Here is a 15,834-nt window from a genome sequence, read left to right as displayed (position 1 = left end):
GTGTGTGTGTGTGTGTGTGTGTGTGTGTGTGTGTGTGTGTGTGTGTGTGTGTGTGTGTGTGTGTGTGTGTGCGCACGCGCGCTTGGTATGCCTGAGGAACCATGTAAAAATAGGCATGTTCTATAATTAACAGGTTGGGAAGTCGTTCTGGCCTCTCAACATCTGTGTGGACTGCAGCATTGCTGAGTCACAGGCCTTAGTGTGTCCCCTCTGGACCACAAAGGAAACCTTGAGACGGATCCAAACGGACGCCACAGAAACGACATCCGTGTACTTACCCAAAGATATTCATATTCTTGCAAGTGAAACAAATACACTATTTATATGCTTGCCCCACACACACGTGATCGTTGTGGGTTGTCCGATACCCATTTTGGTTTTGATACAAATTATTTGAGTGCCAATTTATTTCAAACTCCCCCCCCACACACCGCAAATCAAGATCTGGCCTTGTGTTTTCCCTCTTGATTCGAGAAGAGAGCATTTCAGGACAAAGGAAGCGAGGAGAAGTGGTCTGTCTGCAGCCGGCCTTCCTTAAAAGGAGAAAGACGGCACCGATGACGTACAGTAGGGAACTCACTCAACTCAGGCATCTGTATACCAATGTGTGGTAGACATGTATCTGCGCGCGCGCGCGCACGCACGCACACACGCACGCACACGCACACACACACACAAACACACACAGAGGAGCTCATATAAACAGTGTGCTGAAAGGCAGGCTATGAAACAGGGCCAGACTATTCCAGGTGGGCACTGCTTCTAAGGGAATGGAACTGGGGCCAGGAGAAGATAAAAAGGCTGAAGGCAATCCGTCTCGGTGTATTGTCCAAGCCGTTTCTCTCCGTTGCGTGTTGCTTGCATATCAGGTTTATTGAAATTGGGATCTTTAACACCTTGTTCATGTCTGAAAATAGCATAATATAATCTCTCCAACTGTATAGCTCTCTAACACGTGCAGCCACACACACACACACACACACACACACACACACACACACACACACACACACACACACACACACACACACACACACACACACACACACACACACACACACACACACACACACACACACACACACACACACACACACAGCTGGCAGATCAACAAATAGGCCAAAGCAAGCAACAGATCACTTGTTACCAGACTGTAGTGTAGACACCACCGGAGTAAACTGTTTGTGTTTGAATTGGTACCAAGACTACTGACCGAAAGCAGAAGAGAGGAGTGATACACATGGCAGGCCCCTCACAAACCCAGTGGTGGTAGTGGGTCGGTAAGAGTAGACTGGGTGACTGATTCCAGAAATAATCAGCAGAGAGAACCCAAGTCTTAGAGTTTATTTTTAGCCGGTCTTCAACCCGCCCCCTTAGGACAACACTGAGTCAGAGTTGCCATGAGAGATGGAATAAGTCCGGCTCTCTGCTTATCATTCTAGAAACGGGGGAAAATGATGTGAGCCATCGCAGCTGCTCCAGAGCCGGGCCGACCTACATGCTACTAAAATCCTGTCAGACTGATGTGGGCTGGTAGACAGGAGCCTGAGGAAAGACTACATTTAATTTTCTTTGATATTATTTCACTTTTTTCACAGGCAGCTTTGCAACACTTAAATAACAGATTGTAGATCAATATGGCTGCCGTCTTGCCCAGCCCTGGCACAACAAGAAGACGTAGTACAACCCTGCATCACGTGCACGGTCCTTGGCTGCCTGTCGGACAAAGACTTGGCGCGCGATGGAGAACTGGTGCTGCTTCGACACACTGCCTTGAGCTAGCCCAGAACCAGAAGGCTCCATGGCCGTGGCTGCATCACTAAGAGGAGGAGGAAGCCCAGGCTCGTTGGGCCACATCGAAGGCACCGAGTCCTCATCAGCGTGCAGTGCACAATCTTAAAGGTTGTATCAGCGATTCTAGGCCGATACATAAACTATCACATTCATCTGATATTCCCTCATGCTCCGCTAGCTGCCCGCCCAATAAGCAGGCTGTCAAAAAATCATGTCTCTGTAGGCAGCCTAGTATGCTCCGAGACAAACAAATGGTACTATCGCCCACTCAAAACCAAAATAAATAGTATTTCCAACCAATCACCGTCAAGGGGCGCGGGTGTTCATGATAGTTTTTACTGGATGCACGAACACGGTAGGGAGGGGCGAGCTGGCTCTGTTTGTTTGGGATCTCGGTTCAAATACCAACGGAAGTGACGTCACCCAACATCGCTGATACATCCTTCAAGGCAGAGGTTCACTTGAGGCCTTCTGGGCAACTGGGTCGGAATTAGTGAGACAACCAGGGAGAGAATCGTTGATTTAATTTCTGCAGAGGAATGCAGTAGTATTATTGAAGCAACTATCTGATAATCTGGAGTAGTTGTAGTGCAGTATGCTTCCTCCGTGTCGATTTAAGAACCAAGAAGATACTTAAAACAGCACTGAAGGATGGAAACCCACAATAAAGTGCATTTATGAACTTTTTTTGGAGATTTAAACCTTGATAACAAATATATGAGATATTAATTAACAATGTGGTTGTCATCCAGTAAGGGGAAATAACAACATGTTTAAGCCCTAGCCGATGGCCTCTTGGCAGCATCGGGGGGGAACTTTTAGAAGCGTTTAGAAGGTACGGTTTAGGTACCTCGGTGCATAACGCCCGTGGCTACTATCATGCAGAGGTGACTGGGAGCAACCAAAATGCCAAAGTAATTGCATTGCTCACCCAGTGGTCCATTTGCCATCTGTCATTTAACGGTACAGTTCCAGTTCCTTTTTCCATCCTAAATATAGTTGATGATCAAATGTAACTGATAAAAAGTATCATGACTGCTTAAGCAGAGATGTTTTTATATAACTGCTTCATCAAGAGTGATGGTGTGTAATGAAATAAAACATGAATTAATGAATGAAGATAAGAATAGAAAAAACATCAAAAAGTAGAAGAGGAGAAAGGAGGGCATTTTATGGATAAAAGTCATAAAAGACTCAAATGAAAATACCAAAAAAGAAAAGGGAGGTAAAAACAAGCAGTTTGCGTGCGTATGCGTGTGCGTGTGTGTGTGTGTATGTGTGTGTGAGAGAGGGAGGGGGAGTTACTGAAGGAAGGGAGGGAGGGAGAAAGGAAGGTAGTGATCAGGAAGGAATGACATCATGTGGAGTGTGATAACAGGAATGACTTAATAACATGGAGGGGAGGGGGGAAAAGGTGACTAGCTAATCTGGCTCAGCAGACATGGGCATGAAGTGAACTGCAGAACAACAGAGGGGGGACTGTGTAGGACCTTCACCCGGTCAGAGCCCTGGGTGTGTTTGTGATGCCTGCATCGTTCTCTCCTACAGCCAGACTACACCCCTTATCTCTTTATATTCAGGGTCAGACTATGATTCACAATACCCAGACGCAACCATCAAAATGTTTTTTTTTTACCAACATTCCTATGCGACTGAGGGTACAACAATGAGAGGGCTCGTATCTTAGTTTGACTTGGTTTCTCATTTAAGCCATTTTCTAACATATTTTAAACTACTCCTTTCAACAGTTTTCTGGTTCACCTGTCAAAGGGGAGTAGTCTCAATGCATACCACTGTCCATAACACCTGGACAGGGTTGATGGGCCATACCAACAACATGAGGAGTGTGGGGGGAGTTTAACCTTTGACATCCTTTGTTGCAAAACAATCCAGTGTGGGTCTTCCTTATTTGGTTTGGCCGTTTTCTTGGTTTGGTTTGGCCGGCCTGTATAAATAGTATACCCCATTGAATGAATACACCACTAAACACGAAATACGGCTTCTTAACAATCCAATTGAGAACAAAACCTGAACAAAAGAAGACAAAAAATTATGGAAGGAATAGACAAAAGGATGGGTGGATAACATCTGGTGGAGTCGATGTAAATACGTATGGAATCCTCCTGCTGGTAGAGGTGATAATAAAGGGGCTTGTAAAGCTAATGATAGTGGCGTCATTGCCCCTGACAGCGCTAACCATGCACATCTGTGCTGCTGTTGCAGACAAAACAGCAGCTTCTTAACTGGCTTTGTAATGACATGAAATATACACACACACACACAGGCGCCGATAAGATCCACAAACACCTAAACACAGCTTACCCTTTGTTTGACTCAGTTTGCTCTCCCGGTACACAGAAGTTATTAAACCATACCCGAAAAGAGTAAAATGTATTAAAGGTACACAAAAAGAGATCAATGCATGCAACTCATGGGGACTGATTATCCAAAGATGAGCTGGAGATCTATTCCTGGTTTCCCCAGTAAAAGGTCAGTATCTCATACCGACAGGGAGTATGCCTCTAGTTTGTCTGCATGACTCGATGAACACAATACCACTAATAGTGTGTGTATGGGGAGCTGGCCTTACCTTGGCAGGGATACGTGCTGTCAGGAGGTAGGCTCTCTGGGACGATAATGCCTGAGAAAGGAGAAAAAAAGAGAGACAAGACATGAGTCACCAATAACCATGTTTGTCTTGGCAGGTATGCACAAAACAGAAAGAAGACACCCAACACACACAGCCTCTCAGTGCGGGATCACTGAGATCAAACGTCAACCGGTAGACGAAGCCGTCACAACAAAGCGGTAGGGATAGCAGAACCATCACAACCAAACATTGCTTGAAAATCCTTCTTTGACATAAGGGAAATACCCCCTGAACAAAAAACACTAAAGGCATCAAGGTCTGGAATCAACAACCACACGGGAGAAAGGGGAGAATACAGTCGTTTAAAACAGGTCTGGAGGTGTGGAGGTGGATGAGGGATCGCTCTGCACACAGGCAGCCGGGCTCTGCGATGCGGCAGGGTCTTGACGTGATGGAGAAGGACAGGCAGTCTTCGCTGACCCCAGACAACCTTTCCTGAAGAGGAAGCAGGCGCTACTAGTGCTGGGCTAACCTCTCACATACACACCCACCACAACCACCCACCCCGTCACTAATCCTCCATCTCTTCCATTTCCCTCTCCATCCACGTGAACAACATGTGATCCCGGACCATGCAGTCAATCATAGATTCCCACAGAGGGAGGATTTCTCTATTGACGCCTGACTAGTGGACAGACAGTTTTTTACAACAACATCGTAACTATGTTTGAAGCGATGTCCTGAACGTAATGAATGTCCGAAAAAGACGGCGTTGCATCAGGTTTCAAAATGTTTGGAAGACTGAAAACCACTTCTTGTTTACATGGAATGGAAACAAAGTGACGTCTCTAACGTACAGTCCATGGAGCTTTTGAGTGGTCCACAGGACACAACCACCCACCCACTAATACAGCCATAGCATTCCACTAGAATATGAAGTGTTTTCAATGCGTAAGTGTAATGTTGTTTTATCGCTACATCAAGACTAGCTCCAGGAGTAGAGCTTTTGCACAGACAGATATATCTGTGTGCCTTCACTACGAGACTGACGTATGTGTAAAGGGTATAAATGAGGTATGAGGGAGACTGAGACCGTAATGGGACCCAATTTAGGCACCTCTCAACACCTCAAGGCATTCAAAGGAATTGAGTGTCGTTTATCAAATCAGCAACTCCCTGAGCTTCTCCTCTTCAGAATCAGGTTGCATCCGAATAGTGAGATGGGAGATTGAACCTAATTGTCTATTAGGACTCTGCTGCCACACCTATCTTCAGTTCAACCAAGCTCAGCGCACGCGCTGAGCTTGAGCTTAAAGCCCGTATTGATTTACGTGCGTGCGTGCGTGCGTGCGTGCGTGCGTGCGTGCGTGCGTGCGTGCCTGCGTGCCTGCGTGCCTGCAGTTCCCTCTCTGAAGATGAATATGACTGGAATATGAAGACATTCTGCTGCTGTGAGCCGGCATTTCTGCATTCACCTTTCAAAGTCTGACTGAAAGAGTTCACAGTCAGGAACACACTCAAACATTGACATCATTTTAACTACACGGGTCACAAAGAACATTTCTGTTTCTTTCATTGGCGTCACATGAAACCAATGAACAGGAAAACCAACACGGCATGATTCACCAGCACCCCCCCCCCCCCCCCATCTATGAATGAACTTGGTTCAGCCCACCTCTTGTGGTTCGCTCCATCTGCGCTTTGGTGCAGCAGTGCCAACTGACGAAAGGTCTAAGTCCATGCACATTATGATTTAAAAAAATAACTTCCCGCAGGCTTCTCTTTTGTATCCAGACCAGGCAATATGCCTGAAAACTCTACAACGCTTAATAAACACTTTTTTCCCTGTATCCTTCTCCCTCCTCCACTCAGTGTGATGTTTTACTTGGCCGTTTGACCCCTCGGTTGATTTGAAGCCCAAAAGCTGGTGTACAAGCCAACCTCCTAGCTTAAACGGTCCTGCGCCAATGCAGCACCATAAGGACCAATCAGAGGGCAGTATCCCCAGATGGTAGGGACACTACAATGTGTCTGCATGACCAGAGGGACCATCTGCTATGTGCCCTCTCTCCACACACACACACACACACACACACACACACACACACACACACACACACACACACACACACACACACACACACACACACACACACACACACACACACACACACACACACACACGTGATTACTTTGTTCACAACATGATGTATCCTCCACATTAGATTTTCCTTCTTATCTTATTCAGTCAACATACACACATACACACACACACAAACTCAAAGCATTGACAGGTCCTCAAACAACTTGCAGGCCCTGGGCTCCATAAAACATACACCTCCATACGCACCAAAAGGAAACATGAAAGACGTGATCTATTGGACTTCAGCACTGCCTCAGAATGCCAATGAGTTTCCACTGAGCCTATCCAAACACAGAGGAGACACTGTCTGACAAACATCCCACAGAGCACTGGCTTGTCGTTCCTCTCTCTCATAAACATCAACCGGCCCTTGCCAAGAGCAAAGTAACACTGAAAACGGGATTTGTAGCATAAAAACTGCATAAAAACCTGTAGAAAATAGAACAATTCTTGGTTTTAGAAAATGTAATACAATTATCAACAATTTTTGTTATTAATCAACATCTGCATGCACATGTACCATGCCATTGTGTCAAATTATATATCTGAGATGATATTTTGCGATATAATATTGAATAAGCCACGCATAACAGGAAATAAAAAAGGTCTCTTTCTGATCCACCGCAGAATATGCTGAGGCAGATGTCCTACCGGTGCCCGCGTTGACTCAGCACACTGTAAATTGAGCCTGTTACTGTTACGGCAGCAAGAACACATCAATTCATGTGTTTCAAGAGATGACGGGGACGGGGACAGGGGGGGGGTTACCTCTTTGAGGGCCTCTTTCTTTGTGGGCTACAAAAATTACATCCATTTTGAACATCATTACATTAGCATGTGAGGGTTTTACTACAGTCCAATTAAAGCTCAAGTTAGGTTTAACTGATGATAATAATGCCTCGTGGTCCAAACTGCTCCTACTGGCGCATCAAAAAAGGCGCAGCGTTAATATGACAGAGCAACTATTAATAGCCCAGCGCTGAACACAGTGGTCCATGCAGGACATTCCAGGCCGCGAGACTGTGTCACCAACACTGGGGGGTTATTACATAACAGCTTTTAACGCTGTGCGTGTGTACGTTAGAATCATGAGTTACGACAAAGGGGTGTGTGCGTGTGTGCATAGATGAGGCTCGTTAACCCTGTTGCTGTTGACATAGGAGCCATATAAGTCAAGCCTGTGTGTGTGTGTGAGATGGAGTTTTCGAACAAGGAAGCGGGAGAAAGAGAGGGAAATAAAATGTGGGGAGAGTGGTGGGGCAGTATAAAGACTGCGCAGGTGGGGGGAGGTGGGCAACTTTAATAGAATCTAAGTGCTTCTTCACCGGATTGCAAGCCAACTTTTAAATCCAATCAGTGGAGCATATCTGAGAGAGAGAGAGAGAGAGAGAGAGAGAGAGAGAGAGAGAGAGAGAGAGAGAGAGAGAGAGAGAGAGAGAGAGAGAGAGAGAGAGAGAGAGAGAATTCCGAGCCAAATTCTAGGCTTGCAGAACAGGACCCTGCGATCTCAGCTTTTAACAAGCCGCGTCAACCAGTTTCCACGCCACACATGACCACGCACAAACACACACAAATTGATATCCTATCCTTGTCCTCAAAAACGCAAACAGAGAGAGACCATGAAAGAAAATCAAATACTTTATATAACATACATGTATCTGATATCATTGTAAGATGGTGGTTTAATGAACGCTCGTTTTGTTTATTTATCCACATTTATATTGAATTATTGCATACTTATAATCGTAACTGTTGACAAATTCCAAATGTAACAAGTGAAATAAATGTCTGCGGTGCATTGCCTCTGAGCCCGCACAGTCGGAGAGCGACTATGACAGCTCTGACAGCTGTAGCTCATCATTTTAATGAGTCTCGCTGGGCAAGCTCGCCGTCAGTCTGGAGACCGACGCACACACACAGCAGCACGTATCAAATGTAGACGAGGCGTGCTGCGCCATGTGCACGTTACATGTGCTCAGTCCCAGGGCATGTGTTGGACTGTACGTCAGACTCTTCCTGCATGCTGTGCAGGAGAGACCGAGATAAAGAAAAAGAGAGATTGCAGCTACGTTACAGTGAGTCATGCCTACGGACTACGGAGAGATGGGTAACTAACATTTCACTTGGTGTTTTCCCTTTTTTGTGTAGCACCCTGTTGTTTTTCCTTTGTCTCATTTCTAAACTGCTCAACTGTTTGCTTCCCATGCCAATAAAGCTCTTTTGAATCGAACCGATGAGAGACGGAGACAGGGCAGCCCCGGCCATGGTGTACTGGAATGATAAGACGATTAAGTAGTCAAACAGGCTGCTGCAGGAGACAGCTATGGAGGGAAAACTGATACGGCAAGAGGATTGGCGTTCTCTGAGGGCGAAAAGAACCGCACAACACTAAAACTCTTGTCTGGCAGAGCTTTTTATCTGTATTTTTGGCCAAAGCAGGACATTTGCTGACAAGTGCAACCGAGGGTGGCTGGTGTGATCTGGTGCACCTCCTCCCTGGGCCAACATAAACACCGTGATGCTGAATCATTCCCACGTCTGTGTGTCTGTCGGACCTGCTGCTTCCCATACCTCCGGCTCTTTGGCAACTGGAAGACTTTATTCAACAGGCTCAACCCTTTTTCCTGAGGTTCACAATATTTAAAAAACACACCCTGCTGTTTCTCTGCATGACGATAAAAAACGTTAGGGGTTCCCTTACTGAATAACAAATCCAAAAAAAGACTCCCCAAAATGACATTGAATTGGTAATCATATACATACACTATGACAAGTGATTAGAATATGTGAATATACTTCTATTCTATTTTGCCCATAGAACCATTACACCAAGGCAATAAAAACACGAAACACAGCCACGGTTTACAATCCATCATGCAATCTGCCTGTCAGCATCATGAATCAGTCTGCAAGGACCTGGGCAGACAAGGAAAAACAGATAAAAGTGAAAAATGATGGAGGCTTTCATTTCCTTTTATGGTCTCTCTGTAGTCATTATGTTTTACGCTGGGTACGAGCATGGCTGGGGGTAACAAAGGGAGCCAAGAGATGCTTCTTCCTGAAGCCATCCGATTGGCTGTTTCCATCGGACCACTACTGCAGCGCAGACACAGGCAGGATTACATGATCTTCGGTGGTCTAATGACATTACACGCACACACCTTGTTGTGTGTGTGTGTGTGTCTTGGTGTAGGCAGCATGTTTTTGTCATGTGCTCAATAATGTATGCGCAACATTAGCATGCTGAGCTTGGTCGACCATGCTAAATGGGGAAAAATGTTTCAGGTAATGGGAGACGTTGGCGTCAATGGGGACAGAATGAATACTGCAAATTATTCAATACTTGTTGACACAAGGCATGGTGACAATTTTTTTTTTTGATAAATTGACAATTGTTCTAGAGGTTCAAAAACATCAATAGGTATAAACAAAAATCCACAGAGAGGAAATGGCACTTGCAAAAATGAGACAAAGAAAACGGTGAATGAACACGTTTTATTATTATAGTACAATAAAAATGTAAATCGCAATTATAAATTCATTCACTTAAAGAATACATATTTCGGTCTACCGGTGTAACATATCACTACAGCTTTCGGGGAAACAAATAGGCCTAAATACTGCGATGAGGTCTCGTGCAGACAGCGGATGAGCCGTGGCTTCAAAGGGCTAGGCATGCAGATTAATGGACAACACGTTTTAGATTAAGATTATAGCAAATCTGTCAGAATGCCAGCCAGCACCCCCTCCCGTTCCCCAGCCTTCCACTCGTATCACAGTGTTGTCATGAACCACGTCAGGGTTGGTTAGCATAGCTCTATGCCTCGAGGGCTCCTACTTAGAACACTGATAAACCATGTGGGTATGCGCGTGTGTGTGTGTTTGTGTGTGTCTGTGTGCACATGTGCACGTGTGTGTGTGTGTGTGTGTGTGTGTGTGTGTGTGTGTGTGTGTGTGTGTGGACAACTGTGAGCGCAAAATACTGTGCGTGTGCGTACACGCTTGTGTTTATGTGCAGTACGATTGATAAGTTATTCAATGCATGCTAGCCGCGATTAGTGTGTGTGATTTGTGTGCGTGCGCCAAGGTTTACAACTAAGTAGGCTATCTCCAGAGACCATGGGATGTGTGTGTGTGAGAAACAGACACAGAGAGAGAGAAAATGGGAGTGCGTAGGGGGAACAGAGGGGGAGGGGACAGGCAGTGTGTGTGTGTGTGTGTGTGTGTGTGTTTGTGTGCGTGTGTGTGTCCGTGTGTCCCATTCCATTTCCTCCAGAGGGGGCAGATAACATCAGTCTCAGCATGTCGTCCACCACACTGCTTTCTCACACACCGTGTGAAGTACAGACCCAGCTACGGGTCTCAAAGACAATTAACGAAAGCTGTTTTATCCCTGAAGATTTGTAGACTTTTAATGGTAATTAAACACCTTGTGGTACAATAAAAGTATGAGACAATCACACATTCCAGACCCTGGAATAGTATTCATCTATCCAATAGCAGCAGAAAGAGAGTTGTTTTTTCTTTATTGAGAATATCCTTGACATAGGAACTCCAATTTCGCTTCACATACGGTAAATACAGTAATACCACGAATGACATCAAGAAAAACCATTGGAGGTTCATCATTGTTTTCCGGCCAAAACAAAACGCTATACACTCCGATGTCATTAACTTTACTTTGATGGTCAATGTAATCCGAAGGTCATTAGTGGATGTTGTGTTAATGTCGAACCTTAATGGTTATCTTGGCACTATATTACGGCTTAATTGTCTTACAACAAACACAGTGAACGACCTCTGACGGGGTCACAGATGTGGCTACCACCCTCCGAAGTGACCCGTACCCTGACCGATGACGTCACTCCCATAAACTCCACCACTCTGATTGGTTCTTCGGTGCTTAATCTGTCCTGGGAGAGTCTTGTCGGAGTAGGGTATTGTGGCTTTGGTAATGATATGCCAGGCATTGCTCGCTGTAACAAAATCCATATTCAGCCGATCTGTGGGTAACGGGGGCAAGCGAACACCGAGCTTGGTCATGCTTGGGCGGGACTGTGAGGAGACAAGAGGGGAGGTGACGAGAGGGGAAGGCTGGAGGAGAGGAGAAGGGGAGGAAGAGAGGAGAGGAGAAGAGAAGGGTTGAGGGGGGAGGAGGTGAGAGCAGAAGGGTGGTGGGAGGAGGTGAGGAGACGAGGGGACAAGGTTGGATGAAGGAGGAGAGGAGATGAAAGGGGGGCGGGTGGATGGGGGAGGAGAGGAGGTGAGAGGAGACGGGGGGATGGGGGAGGAGAGGAGAAGGGGGAGGGGGAAGGAGAGGGGAGATGTGTGGAGGGGGAGGAGAGGAGAAGGAGGCAGGAGAGGAGATGAAAGGGGAGAAGAGTGGAGAAGAGTGGAGGAGGGGGAGGAGGAGAGGAGAGGAGAAGGGTGGAGGGGGAGGAGAGCAGAGGAGAAGGGTGGAGGGAGGGGAGACGATAGAAGAAGGGTGGAGGGGGAGGAGAGGAGAGGAGAAGGGTGGAGGGAGGGGAGACGATAGAAGAAGGGTGGAGGGGGAGGAGAGGAGAGGAGAAGGGTGGAGGGAGGGGAGACGATAGAAGAAGGGTGGAGGGGGAGGAGAGGAGAGAAGAAGGGTGGAGGGGGGAGGAGAGGAGAGGAGAAGGGTGGAGGGGGGAGGAGGAGACGAGAGGAAAAGGGGGGAGGGAAGGAGATGTGAGGAGAGAAAAGGCGAAAAGAGAGCGGAGGGGAGAACAGAGGAGAGGAAACACAAGGATAGAAGAGGAAGGACTAATAGAGTGTGAAGCTGAAGGAGTTCGGCTGGGTAGCGTAATAAGCATGTACAACCCACTGCATTATCCTGACAGAGACCACAAAACCCAATGCTCCCACCACACACACACATTCTAACACACACACACACACACACACACACACACACACACACACACACACACACACACACACACACACACACACACACACACACACACACACACACACACACACACACACACACACACACACACACAGGATTGCAGCCAGTAGGCCAGAACACGGAGATAAGCCCCAGCAGCTAGCATTAAGGTCATTACAGTCACAACGTGAAGGCCAGGGAAGCACAATGTGCACAGGACCTCTAAGAGTCTCATACTCCAATCAAAGTAGTTTCTTAAAATGGAACATGTATTAAAAGAAAGCTCTAGAAGAGAGTTGGGTCTCTCAGAGGGGTCCTTGGTATTCAATGTCCATGTGTCTAGAACAGACGTGCACCAACAAACAGCTTCTAACTCAAGGAATGTTTGGATATTGTTTTGCAGATAACATGGCACTCGTAAGGTCATTGTAGTGACTTGTTGTCACACACACACACACACACACGCGGTGAAGTGAGATCAAGATAAGGATGTTTAGGTCGTTCACACTACAGAAGAACGGAGGAGAGGAGAACAGAATAGATGTTTTGATGTACGACTTGACAGCAATATTCTTGTTTGTTGTTGGGGTTTGGCGAGGGATGACATCAACAACGATTCTTGACGTATAATATAGCACTTTATCAATGATCACACAGCAGGAATGACAGATGTCAGTAAGTAAATCAATGTGGTTTGTGGTGTATATCTAACCGCCAGAGAATATGCTGATTCTGGTTCACCAAAGCTCAGCTTATTACTTCATTTTAAAGTATTTTTGAAAATGTTCCTGTATTGTGTTACTGGCTAACAGTATAACTTTAAGTGCCTCTGCTAATCACCCCTTGGGGGCAAATCAAGCCTTTTGATTAAATGATAACGTCATCCCGCCGTAAAAAAAAGGGACAAGCTGGGAGTCCAGAGTTGAAAGAACAACAGTGAATGGGGGAATTCGTCAGAGGAAGTCATCAAAAGGACAATACCGTGCTGAATGCGATTCTGCAGAATCAGTACAACAAAGTAATGTTTGACTAATTCTATTGCTAATGGATGTTTAAGTGAAGACAGGAGAGGCGGCAACGATGGTTTCATCACCCAGGCTGGTATGCTGCTTGCCTCCCTTGAGTTACAAGTGAGTCTTTTATAAATAGACAATCAAAACAGCAAGTGTGCAACAGCATTACTAAAGCAGCCTCTGGAGGCCATCTCCATCTCACATTATGTTTCTTCCCGCTTGGTCTGGCCACGGTCCCATTTAGAAGCCTTTTCTTAAAACGTTGACCGGATTCAGCTAGAGTCGAAGAGACCACAAGCCCTTCCTGATCGGATGGAGTTTTTTAAACATATTTTAGAAAAAGAGTTGAGGGGAATGCAAAACACTGGGAAAAGTATTGTTTATGTCACCTTTATCGTCTTCTTGATTGTGGTGTTGGGGCAACACTTGGATTAGCACACAGCAATAAAACATGCGTGCTAATGTTAAGTTCTGGCAGGAAGTTCAACAATGAGAAAAGGCCTGACCTCTCTTTCTAGTCACAGATTTTTTGGGGGGGTTTCAGACAGGGGCATGTGGCACAGATATATGTCATTCTGAAATGGGTTTGGGGTGGTGCTTAACAATTAAATGAAGATTGTATTAATTGGATCGATGTACCAAGAGCCTTGGTTCATATTCCTCAACCCTATAGACTTGATCCTCAAAGAGAGACCCACCCACCCACTTCTGGCCGGGTTTCTGACTCAAACAAGGCAACCAGCCTTTTGTAACACATTAACAGACACGTGACACAGCAGTCAGTCTAAAAGGGCTGCAAACGATTTTGCTGCTCATTTAACTGCAGACGATTCACCGACAGCTTTCTCTTGCTCCACCCGGGATCAAAAGATTAATTCCATCGATAAGCTCCGTAAAAAAACGGATCCCAGCGGACCTGCCAAAAACCATTATAATCACCATGGCCGAGTCGAAGCAGTCTGTACTTTGTGTCTCCCAACTGCATCCCGACTTGTGACTTGTAGATGTGCGATGGATTGTGCAAAAACGCAAACGGAGCTACGCCGAAAATACCAATGTGCCTGCGATCAACCGACTTTCTCCCTGTCTAACTCGCTCCATCTAGATCTCTCTGGATTCCCTCTTATCCGCTTCCCCGGAGCGTATTTAACGGACTGATGTTGTTATCTCAAATTCCTTCATCCGTCCGTTTTCAAATGGGGGAGTGCGAGTGATGGGACTTTGAGGTTTTAGAGAGCTCTGGAGGGGGCCCCGGGCCCTGGAGTCACGCTCTGCCTGCCAGAGTGCACATTGAAGAGTAGCGGTAGGGGGGGGGGGGGGGGGTTAGGGTAAGTCTGAAGACTGAAGAAACCATATAAACAGTGCATGCTGCCTAGCCAATCCATTGTTCTTCCCAGTCTGACGGTGGTAGACTGGGAGAGGGGGCTGACTAATGTACACCATATCCGGTGCACTCCGGCCCCTCCTACACACCGAAACATAACTTCCGCTCTCTTCCTTCACACAAGTTGTGTACGTCAGTTGACACTTGACAGTCCCCGGAGCGAGGAGAATAAGAACATGACAAGGAGAGGACAACAACAAATACAAGGACAATAAAAAGTTTTTTGACGAATCATATGACAAAGCAATATTGAAAACATGCAACGGAAATGAATAAACCTTTATCGGGAGTCTCGCCCTATCTCTCGCTGAGCACGCACATTTGAGGCATCCTGTTCCTGGCGTTCCGTCTTGAGATGGGGATGCCTGGAAATAAGGTTACTGTCTGACCAAGAGCAGAAGGACATCGATGAGGGTTGGGCTCAGTTCTACTTCCTAACTTAATGAAAGCCTCTGCTTCGGATGGTAGGCTCTAAGCTGTCATGAAAGTCCGGCGAGTTGGAACACACACTGACTCTGAAGAAGTCCGGCAGCAAATAGGATCCCTGGTTTAACACTTCATTGGCTCAAAGTCTCTTCAATCAAAAGGCAAGGAGTCCTACGAGCAGTACTGAAATAAACTGGAAATGGCTATCCAGCCGGTACTGGATGGTCATCCTTTTCATAGAAAATATTGAATACCGTGTTGTAGCATAAAGAAATGTTAAATAATTCAGCTTTAACTAACGTGCGTGTTAATTAAAAAAAAACAAGAATACAAGTTAAAAGGTCATGTGTGCGCGTGTGTGTGTATTTTTCTACCACGCAATTGTCCCTCTATCAAATCCCCAGACGAGAGTAATACACAATTAGTGTGTTGCTTAAATTAATCACTCTATACTTTTATAAATGAGTCACAGAGGAACTGTACGGTCATTGGCTGTAAATATAGATAGCAGCAATTTCTACTGCAGCAATAAGGGCTTATTGGTGAAGTCCTGACAAGTATTAAAAAGACAGA

General features: G+C 46.0%; 1 protein-coding gene and 1 long non-coding RNA gene across 3 annotated transcripts in view; one reads left to right on the top strand and one right to left on the bottom strand.

Annotated features, from left to right (window-relative positions):
* LOC115553747 (F-actin-uncapping protein LRRC16A) overlaps nucleotides 1-15,834 on the bottom strand; it is a 68,650-nt gene that overhangs the window by 43,807 nt on the left and 9,009 nt on the right. For both annotated transcript variants that reach the window (XM_030370249.1, XM_030370250.1), the window contains exon 3: nucleotides 4,385-4,435. In XM_030370249.1, the coding sequence (XP_030226109.1) occupies nucleotides 4,385-4,435 (51 nt within the window). The remainder of the gene's footprint in view (nucleotides 1-4,384; nucleotides 4,436-15,834) is intronic.
* On the top strand, nucleotides 7,820-9,381 carry LOC115553748 (uncharacterized). The gene is made up of 2 exons (XR_003978495.1): nucleotides 7,820-8,634; nucleotides 8,743-9,381. It is a non-coding gene; the product is annotated as an uncharacterized LOC115553748 (long non-coding RNA).

This window comes from Gadus morhua, chromosome 11 (genome assembly GCF_902167405.1).
Source record: "Gadus morhua chromosome 11, gadMor3.0, whole genome shotgun sequence".
In the NCBI taxonomy this organism is placed as follows: domain Eukaryota; kingdom Metazoa; phylum Chordata; class Actinopteri; order Gadiformes; family Gadidae; genus Gadus; species Gadus morhua.
Note: the sequence above shows the minus strand (reverse complement) of the source record. Positions and strands in the feature narration are given on the sequence as shown.